General features: G+C 40.3%; 1 protein-coding gene across 3 annotated transcripts in view; it reads left to right on the top strand.

Annotated features, from left to right (window-relative positions):
• Positions 1-4,588: 4,588 nt before the first annotated feature.
• wdr7 (WD repeat domain 7) overlaps positions 4,589-22,600 on the top strand; it is a 241,658-nt gene continuing 223,646 nt past the window's right edge. For 2 of the 3 annotated variants that reach the window (XM_016995242.2, XM_062972542.1), the window contains exon 1: positions 19,636-19,671. In XM_016995242.2, the coding sequence (XP_016850731.2) occupies positions 19,640-19,671 (32 nt within the window). In that variant the 5' untranslated portion in view covers positions 19,636-19,639. Of the gene's footprint in view, positions 4,737-19,635; positions 19,672-22,600 lie in introns of those variants that run through there. The other variant, XM_062972543.1, reaches the window with a different exon arrangement.

The raw sequence follows: 22,600 nt of genomic DNA, 5'->3' as shown, positions 1-22,600 counted from the left end.
TGCCATTTGTCCTTTTTAAGTAGATTCCGATTTATGACAGCTCTCATCAAGGAGTTTTTTTAGCCTGCTTCATTCAGATTGCTTTGCTTTCCTTTGAGGCTGAGAGAATGTGACTTGCATAACGTTACACAATTATTTTCCCCTGGATCTCCAGAGTCATCGGCCAATACTCGAACCAGGAGAGAAATACATGGATTATGTCTGACTTGAAGAAACAGGAACCAATTTGTAGCAAATAATTTAAGCTCCATTATTTTCTGCAGCATTTATAAACACTACTAACTTGGGAGTCTTGGAACCCATACCCTACAGATAATGATGGTCCACTGTATTCACAATGCAATTGACATAACCTGCATATGTATTTTTGGAAGTCCAACAGATCTATTCCAACCTATGTAGTAGCATTAAAATAATTAAAATTTACATTCAAATAGTACCCGTTTTATGGTATTGTGTTTTACCTGGATGATTTAACCGTGTTGTATCCCACCTCAATCCATGACGAGGCAGGTACTAACAATTTACATTTATTACATTAGGTAACAAAATTTGGAAAAAAAATCTGTTCCTGTTTTGAAAGTGTTATTTTCTATTTTATTGTGCTGTACTTACTTTCAAATTAGTTGTTACACTCCAGAAACTTTGTTTCTGTGGCTGCCACAAACTAGGTTGAATTGTTTATCAATGAGATATTAATTGATAAACTATAGCCAAATGTACTGCATGATGTTTAGCAAAAACAAACTTTTTGCAGTTTAATAAACCTTTCCCATGTTTCTATGATAGAACCAATTAGGAAATTACATTTCTAACCCAGGAACAAAAATAATGTTTCTGGTGTGAGAGAATTGGCTGTCTGCAAGGAGGTTGCCCAGGGGATGCCCGGATGTTTTGACATTTTACCATCCTTGTGGGAGGCTTTTCTAATGCCCTCATGTGGGGGGCTGGAGCTGACAGAGGGAGCTCATCCGCTCTCCTCGGATTTAAACCGTCCTGCCGGCACAATGGTTTAACCAATTGTGCCAACGGGGAATTCTTACAGCACAGATGCTTGAAGGGTACAAGTATAAAAATACAGTATATTCATAAGCAGACATCTTTATACACATAAATTTCCATTCACTGACATTGTTCCATTTTGAAAATTCCCTCCCTCTCTCCTGATTGACCAGCTCTGAGAAGCCAGCTGGCGTCCTCCTTGGCCTCTGATTGGCTGGGAGATAGATCCAAGCCAGTGCTTGCCCTGATTGACTGGGGCACTGGTGATGTAGTTGGGGATCTCCATCCAGCTGGGGATTTCCTGCCAGCTGGGCAGGGAAGCTCCGAGACTTCTAATGAGCCTGCTCAGGTGGTCTGAAGGAGGGAGTTTGGGGGCCATGCCAACCCCTGGGTGTGTGGCTCTGGAATATGGCAAACAAAGAAATGTCCAAAAGCCAATCTAACAGGATTAGACAGATACGGGATCCTGTAGTAGAAGAACACAATTGGGTTGTTTGTCCCAAACATTTCCTTATGCCAGGGGACAAAAGAAGAGTCCCAAAGATGTATATTTGCTGATGGGATTGCAATTACAGTTTCAGTCCAGACCTTTGTGTCACGAATTCCTGAGATCCCCAATGGAAAACCTTTGGGCTGCAAGCAGATGGGCTCCTTCTGGAATGCAGGAAGGAGTTTTGTCCATGGATTATGTCTCATCTCTGGCTGTCATCCAGGGCGTCTGCTCAAGAGATGGGTTACTGTAGATTATAGTTCTTGGGTTCTTGCACATTTTCCTTCATTTTATTGAGTTTAATAATAATAAAAATAATAAAGAATAGACGAAAATAAGAGCAGACTTTGTGTGGTGCTGGGTATGAACCACTTATAGAGAGGGAGGAAAGGGGTGAAGAGTGGGAGTCTCGCCATGACTGAGCAGCAGTTTGAAGGGTCTGTAGCATTTTGTTATATTTTTATCTCCTCCGCTCATTCGATCATTTGCAGAAGAGGAAAAGGAATAAAAATAATAATGATGAAGAAATAGGAAGAGTAGCAAGGGGAAACTGGAGGTGCTTGGGTTATTTTGTGGCCATCCAGCCAGCTCTCTAACTGGGAGGTGGGGAGAGGATCAAATGGTTGGTCTCTGCCAGAGCTGCGGAGGCCAGCTAGAGCAGACCGGCCCGAGCCACGCGACTGGGCCGGGGGTGCGTGCCTGTGTGTCGGGGTTCAGAGACCATGTTGGGTGGGCTGCTGCTGGTCCTGGGGAAACCCCGAGTAGATCGTGGGGATGGAGGCCATTTCCAGTTCATTGGGTCCTCCATACTTGGAAAAACTATACATTGCAGGGGCCGATTCATGTATTATTTTTATTAGTGGTGGGGTTGGGGGTCTTCAATAATACTTTCAAGACATTTCAGCCACTTTTCAACCCTGGAACATGTGACGAGTTCCGTGCCTCTGTGCTAGAAAAGACGCTGAAGTGTCTCATGAAGGGGAAATTTCTCAATGCGATGAGGTCAGATTGCAGGAATTCCCTCCTTTCAGGACACTTCTGCCTCTTTTCAACCACAGAGGACTATGCATGACGGATGGAAGTAGTTTAGCTCATGTGATTAGCTCTATGCCTCCTTCAGGCATGGGCCCATTTCAGCCCTCCCTCCAGGTGTTTTGGACTCCAACTCCCACAATTCCTAACAGCCTACCGACTGTCAGGAATGTGGGAGATGAGGTCCAAAACACCTGGATAGAGGGCCAAAGTTTGCCCATGCTTGCAGAGAGGCTGAAGGCTGGAAAATTATTTTTGGTTTAGAATGTTTATTTTCTAAAATTAATCATTTTCTTTATTTTCAATATATTCATTTATTTATTATATTTAACATCATCAATCTATATTACCACAAAATTATATACATTCAAAAATATAGGAGAGGGAAGGGAAAAAAGAGAAAAGAAAAAAAAAGATTATTCCACCAACACATATCTAACACATAATTTCACTAAAGTTGGTAAGAGCCATAACCACAGCTTAATTACATCATTAGAGTTTGTTTTTCTTGCAATATCTATGCATTTTTCCACCCTTCAGAAAATCTTCCTGTGGCAAATTAATGTGACATCTTAGAATAATGAGATGGTAATTCCCAAGTTTACAGGGAAAACCTTTTCAAACATTTTAGAAGTCACATTAATTTGTCCATTTGTGTCAACTCAGCAAGTGGAACAATCCATTTTTGCATCATCAGCACTTCGGTCTGTTTCCAAATTTAAGTAATAATAAAAATAAACAATACTCCTGACCTCATGATCGTGTTAAAAAACAAAGTATGGATCGTCAATGTTGCAATCCTAGGTGACAGAATTGACAAGAAGCAACTGGAAAAGCTGACGCGATATGAGGATTTAAAAATTGAACTGCAAAGACAAGCCAGTAAAGGTGGCTATATACAGTATAGCCTACTTGCCCAGTTTCCAACAGACCTCACCACCTCTAAGGATGCTTGTCATAGATGTGGACAAAACGTCAGGAGAGAATGCTTCTGGAACATGGCCATACAGCCCGGAAAACTCACAGCAACCCACTAACAAAATAATAGACTAGCAAACCATAGTCTTGGTGGAGTTGTCATTTACAATCCAAATCTTTAACCATAATGCTCAGCAGAAATATTTCTAGTAGCATTGCAATTTCTAGTTTTAATTTTTGGAATGAAAGAATACATCTTAGACCAGCAATTCTTGACCTTATTGCAAGTTCATCAGAATTGCAATCGTGTCATTCCCAACATTGCTTTAAAACATTGTAAGATAGAGTCTCACTTATCCAACATAAATGGGCCAGCAGAATGTAGGATAAGCGAATATGTTGGATAATAAGGAGGGATTAAGGAAAAGCCTATTAAACATCAAATTAGATTATGATTTTATTTATTTATTTTATTTATTTACAGCATTTATATTCCGCCCTTCTCACCCTGAAGGGGACTCAGGGCGGATCACATTGCACACATAAAGGCAAACATTCAATGCCATGACATAGAACAGAGACAGAGACAAGAAGCAGGCTGGCCTCGAACTCATGACCTCTTGGTCAGAGTGATTTGTTGATTTGTTGCAGCTGGCTTGCTTTCCAGCCTGCGCCACAGCCCGGTCCTATTTTTACAAATTAAGCATCAAAACATCATGTTATACAACAAATTTGACAGAAAACGTAGTTCAATACGCCGTAATGCTATGTAGTAATTACTGTATTTACGAATTTAGCACCAAAATATCACGTTGTATTGAAAACATTGACTACAAAAATGCGTTGGATAATCCAGAACGTAGGATAAACGAGACTCTACTGTACTTTAACTGCTTTTGGGGGGCTGAAGGCTGGGATGTTTCAATGCGATGAGGTGGTTAGACAGCAGCTCCCAGAGTTCCTTCCTCACCATTGGCAAGGCAGCTGAAGCTTCTGGGAAACGGTGAGTTCTAGACAGGTTCTGTGCCTCCAACTTCCAGAAGTCCTCGCCAGCATGTTCAACAGCTAGGCATTCTGGGAGTTGAAGTCCAAAACATTTCTAGCCGCTTGAGTGGGCTGAGCTTCTTCTCCCCGGCAGGGGCGCTTTGCGACACTTGCGGTAAAGGCGTCGCGACAGCCGGAGGATCAGCTGATGCTTTCCAGTCCGGCAGAGTCGCCTTGAGGAGGCGAAGGAAGGCGGCCGGGCTGCTGCAGGGGAGCCTGCCTTGCTTCCTTCCTTCTTTCCCAGGGCCAGGTGAGTCCAAGCCCAGCCCTCCAAAGAGCCCCTTCCCTTCTCCATCGCCTCTCTTTTGCCGCCCTCTTGCCCCCTCTCCTTTCCTTTCCCCCTTCCCAGGTCCTCAGTCCTCATCTCTTCCCTTCTCTCCTCTCCCATACATTTCATGAGTGTTTGGTGTCTTTTAAGGATATGGTGCTTTAACTGTGTGTTTTAACCATGTTGTATCCCTAGGAGGGGCAGGTAAGAAATATAATAATAATCATCATCATCAACACCATATGCCTCTCCTCAGGCAGATGAAATATAATACTAAGAATTTATTAATACTATTAAAGGTAAAACAAAGATTGGCCCTAATATTAATAAAATACAAGTAAGTATTCACAGTTTCGGAGCCCCGGTGGCAAAGTGCGTTAAAGCACTGAGCTACAGACCGAAAGGTCCCAGGTTCAAACCCCGGGAGCGGCATGAGCGGCCGCTGTTAGCTCCAGTTCCTGCCAACCTAGCAGTTCGAAAACATGCCAATGTAAGTAGATCAATAGGTACCGCTCCAGTGGGAAGGTAACGGCACTCCATGCAGTCATGCCGGCCACATGACCTTGGAGGTGTCTACGGACAACGCCGGCTCTTCGGCTTTGAAAGGGGGATGAGCACCAACCCCCAGAGTCGGTCACGACTGGACTTAACATCAGGGGAAAACCTTTACCTTTACCTATTCACAGTTCACAATTGACCTGGGTAGGCCTGCTGAAAGAGAATTCTGACTGCTGATTATAGTATAATAATAGTAATAATAAGACTAATATTATCAACAGTAATAATAATAGTATCTCTTCAGACAGATAAAATATAAAATGCAGGTGGAATGAGTAGTGCTTTTGTGCCCTCTTGAACATTTTGAATTCACTCTTTTGAGCAAGAAACTGGTCCTTTTGCTTTCTGTGTCCCACATGTGAACCGTTATCTTCAATAACAAGAAACACCTGTTGGTTGTTCATCTTCCTTGAGTAGGGATGCTGTTGTGTCTGTGTTGTAGGAAGGCTCTCTGTAATTCATCAGAAAGCATAGCCTGGTAGGAGCAAATGTTTGTGGGATTGCTGTTGGTGGTGTTATGTGCCTTCAAGTCATTTCTGACTTATGACAACCCTAAGGCAAATCTTACCAGAGGTTTTTTCAGGGTTGAGAGTGTGACTCACTCAAGGTCACCCCGTGGGTGTCCATGGCTGACTGGGGATTTGAATGCTGGTCTCCAGAGTTGCAGTTCAATGCTCAAACCATTAAACAGAGGCTGGATGGCCATCTGTCAGGGGTACTTTATTCTTTTCCTGCATGGCAAGGGGTTGGACTAGATGGCTCATGTGGTCTCTCCCAGCTCTATTATTCTATGATTCTGTAAACCACACTGGCTTTCATGTATGGGATAGAGTCTATCCAATGTTTCCCAAACTCGTTTTCCTGGTACAGTAGAGTCTCACTTATTCAACATAAACGGGCCGGCATATGTTGGATAATAAGGAGGGATTAAGGAAAGGCCTATTAAACATAAAATTAGGTTATGATTTTACAAATTAAGCACCAAAACATGTTTTACAACAAATTTGACAGAAAAAGTAGTTCAATACGCAATAATGCTATGTAGTAATTACTGTATTTACAAATTTAGCACCAAAATATCACAATGTATTGAAAACATTGACTACAAAAATGCGTTGGATAATCCAGAATGTTGGATAAGCGAGTGTTGGATAAGTGAGACTCTATTGTATTTTGGACTTCTGCTCCCAGAGTCCCTGGTCATTGCCTAAGACAGCCGAGGCTTCAGCTGTCTTGAAGTTGAAGTCCAAACATCTGAAGAATTGGAAGTTGGGAATCACTGGACAGGCTGACTCACATATTTTCATCATGGTGTTCCTTTCAAATACTTTGACTAGATTCATTAGCATACTAGAAGTATTGTGGGAATTCATTTGAATTGTATATTTTTTTTTACTGCTTCCAGGCTCCTCCTTTTTAATGGTTCATTCCTTGTGAAGGATGGAGGGGAGAGAGAAAATACTCTTGTTTGCCCACAGGTGCATCTGGTGTTTGGATTACAGGCAATCTCCAAGTTATGCACAAGATAGGTTCTGGAGGTTTGTTCTAAATTAGTGGTTCTCAACCAGTGGGTCCCCAGAAGTTTTGACCTTCAACTTCCAGAAATCCTAACAGCTGATAAACTGGCTGGGATTTCAGGGAGTTGTAGGCCAAAACACCTGGGGACCCACAGGTTGAGAACCACTGTAGAATCTAAAGAATATGCATGTAAGCCGACAGGTACATTTTAAAGTGTAACACTAGCCCTATCTATCTAGAAGCAAGCTTTGGAGAGCATAGGAAAGGGTTAACACCCCTGTGGGGTTTGTTTTGCTGTCTGTGCCCCTGTCCAGAAGATTTCACCTCACTTTCTGTCACTGTGATAACTAGATTTTTTAAATGGTTTGTTGTGGAAACAAGGATTGGTGATAAAGCTCCAGGAGAGACACCTTTTCCCCATGATAACTTTTTCAGGAGTGAATTTCCCTTTTGAGGGGTAGATTTTGTTCATTTCCTGTTGTCTCACCCATTCGTAACTGAGTTGTTTGCTACTGATACTTTACATTTTGAGATTTAAATAGTTATAATACAGTAATAATTGTTTCCCAATATCTTTGCAGTTGCTTTCAATATAAGAAATAATGTCAAGAAGATTAATACACTGGCAGTTTGTGTGAGTAAGGCAAGTTGTATTTTGAAACATCTTTAAATGTTAAAATGAAATGTTCTGTCATGTGAAGGAGCATGAAGGAATATGAATCTTAAAGACAATGTGAGAATGTTGTTTTTTGCTTCTTTAAGTCATTTCCGACATATGGCAACTCTAAGGTGAACCTATTATGGACTTTTCTTGGTAAGATTTTTTCAGAGTAGTATTGTCACTGACTTTTTGAGGCTGAGAGAGTATGGCTTGCCCAAGGTCACCTAGTGCATTTCCATGGCTGAGTGGGGATTTGACTCTGCTGGGTAACAGGATTGGTGTGTAAAGATCAGAGAGTTGGGGAAATTCTGATAGACTTGGGTTAGAAAAGGATTTTAGCAGAGTTGTGGATATGTCAAAACAGTGCATGTTTTGGAGTATTTGATAAGGAGCTTCATTAAACTGGTTTATTTATTTATTTATTTATTTATTTACAGTATTTATATTCCGCCCTTCTCACCCCGAAGGGGACTCAGGGCGGATCACATTATAACACACATAGGGCAAACATTCAATGCCCATAAACACATCAAACAGAGACTGAGAGAGACGCGCAGAAGTTAACGTTCTTCTGAGGGGATGTTCGATTCTGGCCACAGGGGGGAGCAGCTGCTTCATCATCCACACTGACGGCACTTCCTCATTCCAGGTCGTAAATTAGTTAATCTTGCCTCCCCACTTATAAGTGGTACCTTATCTCCTACTTGATAGATGCAACTATCTTTCGGGTTGCTAGGTCAGCAACGAGCAGGGGCTATTTTTAATTTTTTTTTAATTTTTAATTGACGGGTGCTCACCCCGCCACGGGCTGGCCTCGAACTCATGACCTCATGGTCAGAGTGATTTAAGGCAGCTGCTCAACAGCTGCGCCACAGCCCGGCTCCACAAAGATCTGCCATCTTGTCTTCCTGATTTGTTTGGCCAACAGTTACTGTCAAGAACTGAAACGGGATGAGAAGCTACATAATTTAATATTCTGAAGTGTTCCGGAGTGAATTTTCATTCTGTTGTTGCTAGTTAGCTTATAGGTTTAATTTTACTGCTTTTACTGTTTGTTTAAGGCACATTTATATTCTGTCTCTATGTTTTTAAATGTTTTTGGGTAATTTTGTGGAAACTGTTGTTATTACAGTTACTCAGTTGTGATGAACTTGTGATATATATTCTAGCATTACACTGTTTTATCATTAATACAGGTAGATTGAAAAATATTCCTAAATTCAGTATAGTCACTTCTGATAGGCTTAGCTTTGATCTGTAAGACTTCAATTATGAAGTTGGAATAGCAGTGACACAATAAACTAAACACAATAAACTAAATATTAATTTGTATTTAGGAGCAGAACAAGACAAAGCCATTTATACCAGTGTCCTCCCACATAGTATGGTGGCACAGCTCAACACAATGTTGGTTTATTTTTATTTGTTAAAATATTTGTATCCTTCTCAATGGTATCTCAGAGCAGTGTGCAAATTAAACAATATACATTGCTGATTTAAGTAATGACAATAAACAGGTTTAAACAATAACATAGTAATTTAAACAGTCCAACAACACAAAACAGTGAAGCAATTTTAAACAACTTAAAAGGCTGAAAGAGTTAAAACCCTGTGCTTTTACGTTTCAAAAATAAATTAGACCCCAAAGGAGTAAATAAAGATCCATGTTTTGACTTAACTTTAGTGCTAATTAGATCTTCATGACAGAGCCGACTCTTTCCCATGTCCTCCTGCAGTATATTGCTCCTATTAGTGGGATGCAGAAAGGAGACCTTCCAACAGAACTGAGTTCATTTATGTGGAAGATAAAGTCAGAGAATTTAGGAAGAGAGGTAGTATTGTAATTCAAGAGAGTATGTAGGAGCTGGATAGAAATGAGGATTAGAATGCTGCAGATGGAGGTCCTGGAGCAGAAGAAGTGTTCAGTACTTTTTAATGTAAGATAGAGTTGTTTTCTGGGGATGGTGACGTTTGTAATCCAGTAGATCTGGAGAGCAACAGACTGAAAAAGCTGATGTTGAGTACATATAGCTAGGCCTGTCCAACCTAGAAATTACATTGTGTAATTGTTCTGTTTTTCAACCATGAAGAGACATAATATTTTGAGTAAACTTGAAAAATCTAATTTAAACCATGGTAGTATTGGAGCACCCGGTGGCGCAGTGTGTTAAAGCGCTGAGCTGCTGAACTTGCAGACCGAAAGGTCGCAGGTTCGAATCTGCGGAGCGGAGTGAGCGCCCGCTGTTAGCTCAAGCTTCCTCCAACCTAGCAGTTCAAAAACATGCATATGCAAGTAGATCAATAGGTACCGCTCTGGCAGGAAGGTAATGGCGCTCCACGCAGTCATGCTGGCCAAATGACCTTGGAGGTGTCTACGGACAACGCCGGCTCTTCAGCTTAGAAATGGAGATGAGCACCAACCCCCAGAGTTGGACACGACTGGACTTAACGTCAGGGGAAACCTTTACCTTTACCTAGTATTGGAGAACACTAAAAATGCACCCGCCCAGTGAAGTGTAATATTGATAAAAAATTTAATTAACTGCCTACTATACACAGATATCGGAAGTTGGCAGCATGATGCCATTGTGGGTTTTACATCTGAAAGAATAGAACTTCCTAAAAAACTCATAGTAGAATAGAGTGTACAGAGCTATGGTCTGTGACAATATGATGGATTGATGGAAAGGCCATCCAAACGGCATAATTATAGTATCTTGGAATCCTAGGATTTTTAGTTTGTTGTGGCACCAGAGCTCTCTGAGAGGAAAGAAAGAAATAATAAATAAATAAATAAATAAATTGCCAAACTTCAAATCTCATAATTCCGTAACATTGAGCTATTGCAGTTAATGTAGTGCCAAACTACTACAGTTTTATATTGTCAGTATGGATACAGCCAACGTGTGAAATGGGACTTTAAAAAGTCAATAATATTATTGCACATCAATTGATTGACTCTGAGTGAGAGAGGGGCAGTGCCTACTACATAATGGACCATTCAAAAGTAGTAGCTGCTAAAGTAGTCAGTTGAAATATACATATCCAGAACCCAATTGTGCCTGAGCCATAATCTCATCTAATATCTCTGGCAAGAGAGCTGTTTTCTCAAAGAAGTTAAGAGGGGAAAGTAAAGCTGTGGTGGGAAGCCTATGGCCTTCCAGATGTTATTAGACTGCAACTCCCATCATTCACCCTGATGAATAATATTTTCCTCTCCAAATGTTGTTGGATACCATTTGGTAACAACATTTGGTATCCAACAAACAAGCTCTTTCAAAAATCTATGGCTGGTAGCTGTTGGTATTGCGGCTACTTGTACTAGGTCTATGGCAAAATTTTGGGATTAGCCATTTACTATCCTAGCACACACGGGATAGTATCAAATTTTTTTTTCCCGTGTCAGGAGCAACCGGAGTTGCTTCTGGAGTGAGAGAATTGGCCATCTGCAAGGACGTTGCCCTGGGGACGCCCGGATGTTTTGATGTTTTACCATCCTTGTGGGAGGCTTCTCTCATGTTCCTGCATGGAGCTGGAGCTGATAGAGGGAGCTCATCCACACTGTCCCCGGGTGGGATTCGAACCTGCCTTCAGGTCAGCAACCCAACCTTCAAGTCACAAGGCTTTTATCCCCTAGGCCACCGGAGGCTCCATAGTATCAAGTGAACATCTCCAAAATTGAAATCAAGAGGGAGGTACTTTTTGCAGGCAGAAAGTTGGTAATGTTGGTTCTTCTATTCCCTGCTTGAGACTGAATACTTTTGGTTTGTCAAGAAGAAAAAGAACAGAAGTATAAAGGAAGCTTCAAGGGCACTTATATGGGGACATTCAGCAACTGTCCTTGCCCACCCACCTCCCCTTTCCATTTCCTTTGCAGTAGATGAGTTGCAAATGCAACTCTGAGACACCTTCAGGCTAAACCTGACCTTTTATTGACTTTCACTGTTTTGCTTGCTAGTTGGAAGTTTTTTCTCTCCTTGAAATTGTGTGCTTGGCATATTTCCTTGTTCCACAAACGCTTAAGTGATTGCAATCACTAAAACAAGAACTGATCCAACAATGTTGGGATAATGATCAGTAGATGAAAATACCTGTTTGTTGAGTGTGGAAGTTATATCTTCAGGCTAAACGCTTGGCAAGGCAATGAATGCACTACCTTGCTAAGCGTGTTTACCGGACTTAGTCTTGAGTTCACTCAGCTCTCCACATTTGCTGAAAATGAAAAACTGTATAAAGAAATTTCCTGTCTTTTTTTAATCTGAGAGATTACTTCTCAAGGAATTTCTAGGTCTTCTAGCATTACTTTATGATCAGACTGCCAATTTTCTCACACCAGAAGTGACTGACACAAAAAAAAATGTCCTGTGGAAGCTGACCATAGAATCACATTGGAGGACCTAGGATTCTTGGATAGGTGTTCTCCCTCGAAAGCTCTAGGTCCTCCAGCATGACCAGAGGAAGTTGCCCATAGAGTCACATTGGAGAGAACATTTTGATCAAATCTATGAATAATCAAATCCACAAAAATCAAAAGCGCACAGGAGGGATGACTGTAACTGCACACAGAAGTTCAGTGCTCTCTGTCATGCTGATTAAACATCCCTTCCGAAGTTAATGCAATTACTTAGGAACATAACTATGTGGGTTAAGATCATGAAGTATATATCTAGCTGAGCAGAATGTGCTCTGAATAAATGTGAGTTGCAATATAGCTTTTTACGCTGTTGAGCACCTCTTGTTCGGACAGTGCGAGCTGGCTTTAAGAACTCATGTTTAGGGGGAAATTCAAAGTTTCAATTCTTGTGTAAATTTTAACATTCTTGTGTAAATTTTAAAGGGCTAGATTACATATTTTTGTCATCAGAATATGTCATGTGGTAAGTCTAGCATTTTTTAACTGAAAGTTTAAATTATTCAGAAACTTTGAAAGGCTTAAGAGCCATCTTCCAGAGCAGGGCTTCTGAGTCTCAATAAGGAAAGAAAATATGTTTTTTCAACACATTTATGAATATTATGTTTTAGTATAAAGCATAAATTATATTGGTTAACTTGTGTTGTGACAGCCTGAATTGACTTTTTGTTGTTGCATGAATTGATGAAGCACATTTTATATACTGCATCAGAATGAGTATGAGGAAGAACACAATACTGATGTTTTGAAAAAGAGTAATAAGAATGTTAAATGGATATATGGCGAACATAACCATGATGTGTGTGTGTGAGTGAATGTGAATGTCATTGTGAATATGGAGAAGACACATCATCATGAATGGGATGTAACTGGTGATTAATATGTTCCAATCATTTCAATTGATGTACACTAGTTGGGACTAATGCGGGATTTAGTCCAAAACGTTTTTTAATATTTAAATCAAGTTATTTACTGTATAAATGCATTGTGAAATGATTCTGATCTAGAAAAAGAATTAGCCAAAAGCTAATTTTGTGTACGAGGGTTGAATGAAAAGTAATGCCTCCACCTTCGTAACTCCTCAACAGATGGCAGTACTGGTATGCAGCAGGTACTGGCTTGTTCAGTAGACTCTCCTCTACAATTCCACTTGGTGGGAAGCCTTAGCATTGGACAGTTGTGGTGTTGAAGTGCGAAGTATGGAACCCTGCGCAGACGGTCAGTCAATGCGACCTAAGCCACGTGCAGTCATTGAATTCATGACAGCAGAAGGTGTCACTCCAAAGGAGATTCATCAGAGAATGCAAGCTGTTTATGGTAATTGTGTTGATGTGAGTACTGTGCATCGTTGGGCGAATAAGTTTAAAGATGTTGAGGTGGGAACATCTGACTTGTGTGACAAACAAAGAGTTGGATCTTCTGATAGCCAAGCAAAGGAATAATGTGACCCAAATGTTCTTGTGAAATGCCGATTATGCTTGAAATTTCTCTCTGAGTGATAAGACGACCATCCTGAATCAATCTGTCAACACTTTGCTTGTGAAACTCAGTGATTGCTGTCACAGGACGTCCAACTCTTAGTTTGTCACGCAAGTCAGATGTTCCCACCTCAACATCTTTAAACTTGCCCAACAACGCACAGTACTCACATCAACACAATCACCATAAACAGCTTGCATTCTCTGATGAATCTGCACAGGGTTCCATATTTCGCACTTTAATAACACTACTGTTCAATGTTCCTGCCAAATGGAACTGTAGAGGAGAGTCTACTGAACGAGCCAGTACCTGCTGCATACCAGTACTGTTGAGGAGTTACAAAGGTGGAGGCATTACTTTTCATTCAGCCCTCGTATATTACAGATATATTGCAGTATATGTTTTATAATAACATGTTATTTAATTGCAGTATATTAATATCTTACTGCTTTCATTTCTTTATATGACTTTGGGCAAAATGTAATTTATCATGCTTCCAGGCTTTTGGGCCATACTGAAAATAAATAAACAGCTTAATATCCAGTGTGCTGCCTGTTCTGTGATGTGCAGATAAATATGAAAGGTGTTTTATTCCACAATCACCTTAGTTGCTTCACTGGAGAAGGAAATGGTTAATATTGCATAGCTATGACAGTTTGAGAACTCTTTTCCAAGCTGTCCATCTTAAGTTTCTCTACATTATGAGTGAACAAGTTAAGCAGATTCAGGCCTTGCTTTTTGCCCCCATGAACTGTTGCAGGGTGCACTTTCCTTGAAAACAAATGGGAGGGGGGAGATAAATTTACTTCTGGTTTCCTAAAAGGAAAGTGAAAGGGGCACCCAAGAGAATTGCACTTCTGCAGACCTCGAGGAGGGGAATTCTTATTGCTATAATGAACATGTGTATGTTAAGGGGCTTCTTTATCTGTAGGGCGTGCACTACTCTCCTGCTCTAAAGGCACAGCATGATATATGTACTACGGTAGGTGTCTGGGATTCCTCCACTCCTCATCTTGAGGAAATAACTGTAAGAAATGCAAGCTTTTTAGCAGTTCTAAAGTGTGCCCGTGTTGTTAAAGAGGGCAACTCCCACTCTTCAATTCAACACAGAGGAGTCCTTTTGGTGTCTTCGTGGGTTCAGCCACTAGTTGCGTCTTAGGCAGCTTCCTGTCTGTTTTTGACCAGTCTTTCTATCCTGTTCGATTTTTCTTATGCTGGCCAATTTCTCCTTTCCAGCATCTGGTTGCTTGTGCCTAATTTTGCATAGCTGTGGCTCCTCTGCCCTTGCACTGAACTGTTGGGGATAGTGCCCTTTATATTCGCATATAAGTCAGGAATTTTTTTGTTAAAAAGCCAACCCCCCAAAATTGAGCGAAATTTCCCAGAGGTCAGTGTGAGCCCTATACCTGAACTCGTAACAAAAAATGAGCCATCCCCTTCTCTGATTTAAAGTGGTGAAAGGCAAGACTAAGTCCATTCCAGGAGAACCTCAAAGAAGCACTAATCCCCTCTACTCTCTCTGCTGTGGCACTACTTTTGGCTTTTTAAACGCCTTAGTGGAGAAATAAGAGCCGTGGATCATAGTGGCCAGCCTTCTGAGGCAGTGTTGGTGCTTTTGCTTCTCCACAGAATGATCCCTGACTTATTCATGGTTCATATCAAAATCCATAATTTGGCCCCCAAACCTGCCCTCAACTTATAGATGAGGTTGACTTATGTATGAGTATGGAAAGTATACTGCTGGTAAATGCCATTCATTGCTCTAGCTCAGGGGTCCCCAAACTACGGCCCGCGGGCCACATGCGGCCCGTCGGAGCTATTTATCCGGCCCGCGGGGCAGTAGCTCCCTCCTCCTCTGCCAAGAAAGATGTGTGTGGCAAGGAGAAAGAGGAAAAGGCCTTTCCCTTCTCCCTCGCCCCGCGTGCACCTTTTCTGCTGCCGCCGCCGCCGAAGAAGGAGCGCGCAGGGCGAGCGAGGAGGCAGGGAAGGTGAGTGGCTTTCTCGCCTCGCTCGCCCCGCGCGCTCCTTTCCCGCCGCTGCCGCCGAAGAAGGAGCACGCAGGGCGAGCGAGGAGGCAGGGAAGGTGAGTGGCTTTCTCGCCTCGCTCGCCCCGCGCGCTCCTTTCCCGCCGCTGCTGTCGAGGAAGGAGTGCACGGGGCGAGCATGGAGAGAAAGCCACTCACCTTCCCTGCCTCCTCGCTCGCCCCGCGCGCTCCTTTCCCGCCGCTGCCGCCGAAGAAGGAGCGCGCAGGGCGAGCGAGGAGGCAGGGAAGGTGAGTGGCTTTCTCGCCTCGCTCGCCCCGCGCGCGCCTTTCCTACCGCCGCTGTCGAGGAAGGAGTGCACGGGGCAAGGAGAGAAAGCCACTCGCCTTCCCTGCCTCCTCGCTCGCCCTGCGCGCTCCTTTCCCGCTGCCGCTGTTGCCAAGGAACATAAGCACTGGGCAAACAAGAAGAGAAAGGCACTCACCTTTCCTGCCTCCTTGCCCGCCCCGTGCGCTCTTTTCCAGCCACCGCTGCCACAGAGGAACTTAAGACCTTGCTTGAGGTACCACATTAAATGTACATTGGGGAAAATGGCACACTTCGTTTTGTATTGCACAGAATGTATCCAGTGGCAGTTTCCAAAATGAATACAGATGCACATCTTATAGAAATAGGTTAACTGTGTTAGTAGATGGTTGAATTATGTTGGTCAGGGATGCTTTGATTGTTTTGGTGCACAAAGGCAGAAGGGGGTTGGATTAGATGGCCCAAGGGGTCTTTTCCAACCATTTTAATTATGGTATTATTATTATTATTATTATTATTATTATTATTATTATTATTATTGTTGACACAAAGACAGAGTATGGCACAACAAACGAGATATATATGATGGATTATTACTATCATTTTATGACACAGCAAACAAGATAGATATGCTGGATTTCGTATCACAAAATCACAAGTCGAACACTTCCCAAGTGTCTAGGACTGTGTGATGTATTTTCGGATGATGTCTGCAGATCCCATTATTATTATTATTATTATTATTATTATTATTATTATTATTATTATTATTATTATTATTGAGTGACTATCTGTCAGGGGTGCTTTGATTATGTTTTGTTGCACAAAAGCAAAAGGGGTTTGGACTAGATGGCCCAAGGGGTCTCTTCCAACCCTCTTTATTATTTTTATGATGATGATTATTATTATTAACATTGAGGCTGTATTTGTTCCCTTTTTGTTTGTTTTTTTACTTCATAATAAGATATGTGCAGTGTGCATAGGAATTTGTTCATAGTTCAAAATAAAAAACACTATAGTTCGGCCCTCCAACGGTCTGAGGGACCGTGAATTGGCCCCCTGTTTAAAAAGTTTGGGGACCCCTGCTCTAGCTCCACCAGTTTCCTTCTGTTACCACTTCCTCCTGCTGAGGAGTGGATCCCTGTGGTCAGCCCCACTGGTAGAGACGGAAACAATGACTATGTAGTTAATAGAAGCTGGAGGTATTTCAGGCTAAAGAGGATCTGTAGAGGAAGCATGTGAATGCACAATGCTTGCTTTTCCTAGCATATTCTCAGCATTGTTCACCACAGCTGTGTTCTGGGATTACCTTGATAAGTCCTGGCATTGTTAATTTTCCGGGTCAGTTCAGTCTTCGGCCCTCCTGCCGATAATGATAGCCTCATTATGAGCTCGGCTGTAGATTCGTCTCCATGGCAACCAGGACTAAAATTGCCTACTTAAATGTCTGAAAGGCCTCAAACTGGGCAGGCTCAAAATAGTGGTTAAGGGTATTTATCTTTCATCACTTCGTCAAAAACAAATAATTTTCACATCCATTAATTGGAAAAGCTTAGTCCTCTCCTTGTGTACGCATATTCAGACTAATCGAACTCCTGCTATATTTCTGTAATAGTTGAGTTGGTCTATTGCATACTGAAATAATTGTATGGGTACCAAACCATTTCAGAGGATAAAACTAGCAAAAACACCTCTGAGTATTCCTGAGTATTCCTTGCCTAAGGGCTGCCACATGTCCACAGGTGACTTGGAGGCACACACGTGTGTGTACACATGTAGCATAATGTAATGCTTACCAAGTTGGATTGTGACTATGGAAACTAGAGTTTGAATTTCTGCTCAGTCATGGAAACCCATACTCTCTCAGTCACCAAGGAAAGCAGTTTGTTTCTTGACAGATTTTTCCGAGAAACCCCATTGATAGGTTCGCTTTAGGGTCATCATAAATTGGACATGACTTGAAGGCACATAACGGCAGCAATAAGTATGTTATCTCAAATGATAAATACGCAGACCTATTGCTTAGAGCAGAGGTCCTCAAGCTTTTAAAACAGGGCCGGTTCATGGTTCCTCAGTGTGTTGGGGGACTGGACTATAGTTTGAAGGGGAAAAAAACATGAACAAATTCCTATGCACACTGCACATGTCCTATTTGTAGTGCAAAATATAATAATGATGAAAGAAGAATACAGTATTTAAAATGAAGAATAACCAAAATAAACTTACCAGTATTTCAATAGGAAGTGTGGGCTTGCTTTTGACTGATGAGATAGTCAAGTTAATTAGGATTGTTGTTGTTGTTGTTGTTGTGTGGCTTCAAGCCTTTTCAGAATTAGGGCGACCCTAAGTCTAAAGTTTAGGACAGGAGCCGAGTAAATGATCTTCGAGGGCCTGCAGGCCTTAGTTTAGAGCTTTGATCAGAATTTGTTGCTCCTGCTGCTATCTTTAATGAGTAAATTAAGCATGGCATACCTGATCATTGTACAAAGGGAAACATAGCTTTAAAATTTCAGTATGTGTATGACACACTGTATGAATGATTTTGGGTGTTGCCCTTTTAACAGTTCTTTTTGGAACAATCAGTGTGTCCAAAACTGGGATGTTATTAATAATAACAGTTGCTATTGGCCAACTTTCTATCTGGAGAGTGCCATATTGCCATAAGTTAAAATGTTCTGCTGCTTAGAAAAAATGATCTTAATGAATAGATATGAGGTTTATCAAAGGTTCTATTGAGGTTCCTTACCTTTAGAAGCAAGCCCCTTTTCCTTAAAATGTAATGATATGCTTTAAGGTTCCCAAGTGGAAAAGCAACAAACATCAGTCTTGGAGGAAAGATGTGTCTCAGAGGGTAATTATTTATGCCCCTTAAGCTTTGAGACTGTTAGTTAACAGATAAATATGTCTCCTATGGTAGTTTTCCATCATTGATGTAAAAATATTGATTTTTACGCTGAGATATATTTGGTATTCTAAATGTAATGATAGAGTAGCTTAGTCTGTTCTAAGCAGCCTATCCTCTGTCAAAATGAGCTTATACTGGCTGAAGATGAAGATACTATTAAAAGCATGGAAATCTCGCAGTAAAAAACCAGAAGGAAGCAGGTAGTAATAAAATAACGTTCCTTCACTGAATACATTAAGAATTGTTTTTGTGAAGGCTTGTTGTCAGTGGATGTGTATGTGAATCTAGAGACAGTCTGTTCTTCTTGCTTAGCCTTCCTAGATTTTTAACATTTTCTGATGTGGGAGAATGTAATATACTTGTGTTAAAATGCTTGTATTAATGTCTGCATGGATTTTTTAAAAATGAGGACTGTTACAAGTAGCAAGGAGTGCTTTCTAACTTCTTTCTAGGCATTTTTTTGCCTCATATAATAAAAAAAACAAACCCTGAAGGAGCCTATATTATTACATCTGTACTAAACATTTATTTATAAATATTAAATCAGGCAGTTTTTTTAAATGAGAACAATGCTTAGTAATAAGTGCTTTAATTAAAATGCTATATTTTTCTTTAAAAATCAGTGCTCTTGATTGGGAGGTTTGAAATACCCTTTCTCTCCTGATTGACAAGTAATTGGCACTAATTTAGTTCAAATTTTTGAATATCTAGACTATTTTCAAGGATCAGCATGCATTTTAGTGGTAATATGTGATCAAGCAGTTTCATAATTTAATTTTGCATGATTTGTGTGATTACCTATTTTTAGATATCTTACAAACCATTCATGTTCTATTAAATGGTTATCAGAAAATTTTGACCTGTTGTAAGGCTTTTAGGAAGCACCATAGAAAGGGAATGAGCATTTGAAGCCTTCATTATTATTAATTTTCAAGGCCTTTTATAGGGTTCTATTGTGACTAGAAGTATTGCAAGGTACCATTATTTTGGAGGATGAAGTCTTATTTTTTAAAAACTGCAGATTTGTAGTATTTCTATCTTCCTTTCATGCACCCCACAGTTTGATGACACACAACGAATTAACAAGTGGAATACTGTAAGTTGATGATTTTTTTTGTTGAATCATAGATATTCTACAAAGTCAAGAGCCAAATTCCCGAGATAATGCATTTTATTTTTTTTATTAAGTTGAAGCAATTGCTTTTGTGAGTCAACCTCAAACCTGAAAAGACATATTTATATCATGTTGGAATGAAAACATTTTCATACCTATGTATTTTCTTCCTCTTTCATTCTGTCTGTTTTGTGCATGTAAAATCTGCCAAAATGACTTGGTGATCTAATCAAACTTACATTATTGGACCTTATCACATTGGGTTGTACTCTGTTTCTGAGACATTTTGAATATGATTCCAAACGGGTCCTTCCACATGATGGGTCTTGTCAGTAATCTGTTAGACTCTGTCTGCAAAATGTTTCAGAAATTGTGTACTTGCACATGGGATTCTAATCAAGTGGAGTGATAAGTCAAAGCTCAATATTTTCAAAATGTAAGAATCGGGTGTGATGGAGTGAATATGGATCCAATCTTTAAAAAATACAGATGCATACTGATATAAATGGAGTCTATCCCAATGAGATAAGGTCCTATGTTATGATGACTAAATGGAAGAGGAGGGCAAGTGTATTGCATTGTAATGCAAGTGTATTGCATTGAACTTCATGGAGGAAAGATGTGGTGTAAAAACGAAATAATAAAATTATTTATTTCTTTACTATATTTTCCCCCCGCCCTCTCACCCCGAAGAGGACTCAGAGCGGCTTACAAGTAGGCAACAATTCAGTGCCACATAAACATATACTGTACGTTAAAACCAAAAAGTTAAAAACATCTAAACATTAAAATCAATAATTAAAATTACACAATCCAAGTAATTCTGCTGCTCTTGTTCAAAGCAAGTAGGAAACATCTAAGCAGAGCAATAAAAGCTACTTTTACACGAGAAGCTTAATTCTGCATTGCTTTGAGGTTTTGTTGTATGTTAAGCACCCATTTCAAGACAGTCGTTCAAATCCATAGAGACTGAAACTGTCTTAATATGTAATTTTGCATTAAATAACCAATACTGTAATTCAATTAAGTTTCACAGAAGTATCTTTCTTTCAAATTTAGGTTTCTATAATTTATGTAGACTTGTTCTCAGGCTATCTAACATGGTGGAAGGGGACATTCATCTCCCCCCCCCCCCAAATGAGCTATGGCCCACTAACACATTTCTGCCATTTGCTACATCTCTTTCTTTTCTGGAAACTTTTTGTTGACTGGCAGCCATTGGTTTAGAGGAGTTATACATATGTAACTCTATGGCACTGTGGCTTAAAGGTAAAAGGAGGTTTGGAGAGAAGGGCTGCAGGCACGATCCTGTTCTATTCCCCATATATTTAGCACCTATATTGTGAGAAGTGAACAACAAATGATGATGCAGTTTATAATGATGCAGTCTATATTCATGAATTCTTGTCAAATATATAATTGTTTTAACGATGACATTTGTATACCTTCCTCTTGAGCAATATTTTCTTAATTTTTTAGTTAGAAGAAAGGGACAGGGTTGTATTCTTAGAGTTCTACATTTAATCTTACAGGCTTATACTAACTTTAAGTGTTTTTATTGTAATTTCTAATTTAATATACTTTTGTCATTAAATACTATTTACTATCCATTTTACTTGTTAGAAAAAATATCCACAAGTCCTCAGCATGGGATTGTCATCTGCTTAGAGCACAGTCCTAATCACGTCTATTCAGAAGGAAGTTCCATTGAGTTCTATGGAATTAGCTCTTTATTATTGTTATTATTAATTTTAATGTTTTTTGTATCCCACATTTTCTCCTCAATTTCAGTATAAATGCATATAGTTGCAGACCTTGGGAGAGAAGCGCAGTCTTGTTTTGTATATGTCACTTTCTTTGCAGGTTATATGGTTATGTGATTGATTTAAACATGTTCTATGCTGAAGGGGAGATGTGTAGTTTAGATAAAAGAAGATTGGTATAAACAGAAGCTATTCAGAGAAGTGAACGGAATTGACAAGATTTGAATAACCTATACGCCTGATTCAAGTCTTATTGACTCGAAGCATTATCAGAGTGGTTGCAACATGCCACTTGCAGGACAGACAAAAGTTTATCTGATTAAAAGTATAATAGTTGCTATTATAAAGGGCAAAATAACTTTGGTAGTTCAGCTCATTCAAACTAGAACTTTTTTTAATATGTTCTTTCAACTCATATTTTGCAGGAGGTGTAACAAATTCTCATATTGCAAACTTTAACCAATATGTTAAGGAGACATTATCTTTTATGTGAGCAGCATTGACAGATGAAATCCATTTAAATTTTGCATGATAAATTTTGAGTGCTTCATTCATAATAATGCCCATCTCAAGGTATCCCTCCGCTGAGATCAACTAGTAGAATTGCTACTGTGCTACCTCTCCATACATTCAAATAGGATAGGGATCAAAAGAGATTGAGTTTCCTTGATAGCTCCCTTCAAAAAACATTTAGGGGTAGCCAGTTTATTAGCAACTAGCTGTGCCCGGCCACGCGTTGCTGTGGCTGTAGGAATGTTTTGTTGGGTAGAGAATTGGGCATGTGGAAGGACGTTGGCCGTGGGACGTTGGTGGGATGTTTTGATGTTTTTTAGAATCTTTGTGGGAGGGTTTTCTGATGTCCCCGCATGAAGGTGGAGGTGATAGAAGGAGCTTATGTGCCTTCGGAAGAGGAAGGTCATGTTGAAGTAATAAGGGTTTAACCCCGGGGGGCGGGGGTTCCATCGGGTTAGCTTACATGTCCCAAGAAAGGATTTCCCAAGTAGGATGGAGGCAGGGTTTGAAGTTGTAAGGTTATTCAATGGTAATCAAGTGGAGTAATGACAACATTGAAGAGAAAAGTCCTTTCCTCCACCTTGGACATGATTGCAGACATATATAAACTCAATTTGCGTAGTTTTCAACACATT

This window comes from Anolis carolinensis, chromosome 2 (genome assembly GCF_035594765.1).
Source record: "Anolis carolinensis isolate JA03-04 chromosome 2, rAnoCar3.1.pri, whole genome shotgun sequence".
Taxonomy (NCBI): domain Eukaryota; kingdom Metazoa; phylum Chordata; class Lepidosauria; order Squamata; family Dactyloidae; genus Anolis; species Anolis carolinensis.
Note: the sequence above shows the minus strand (reverse complement) of the source record. Positions and strands in the feature narration are given on the sequence as shown.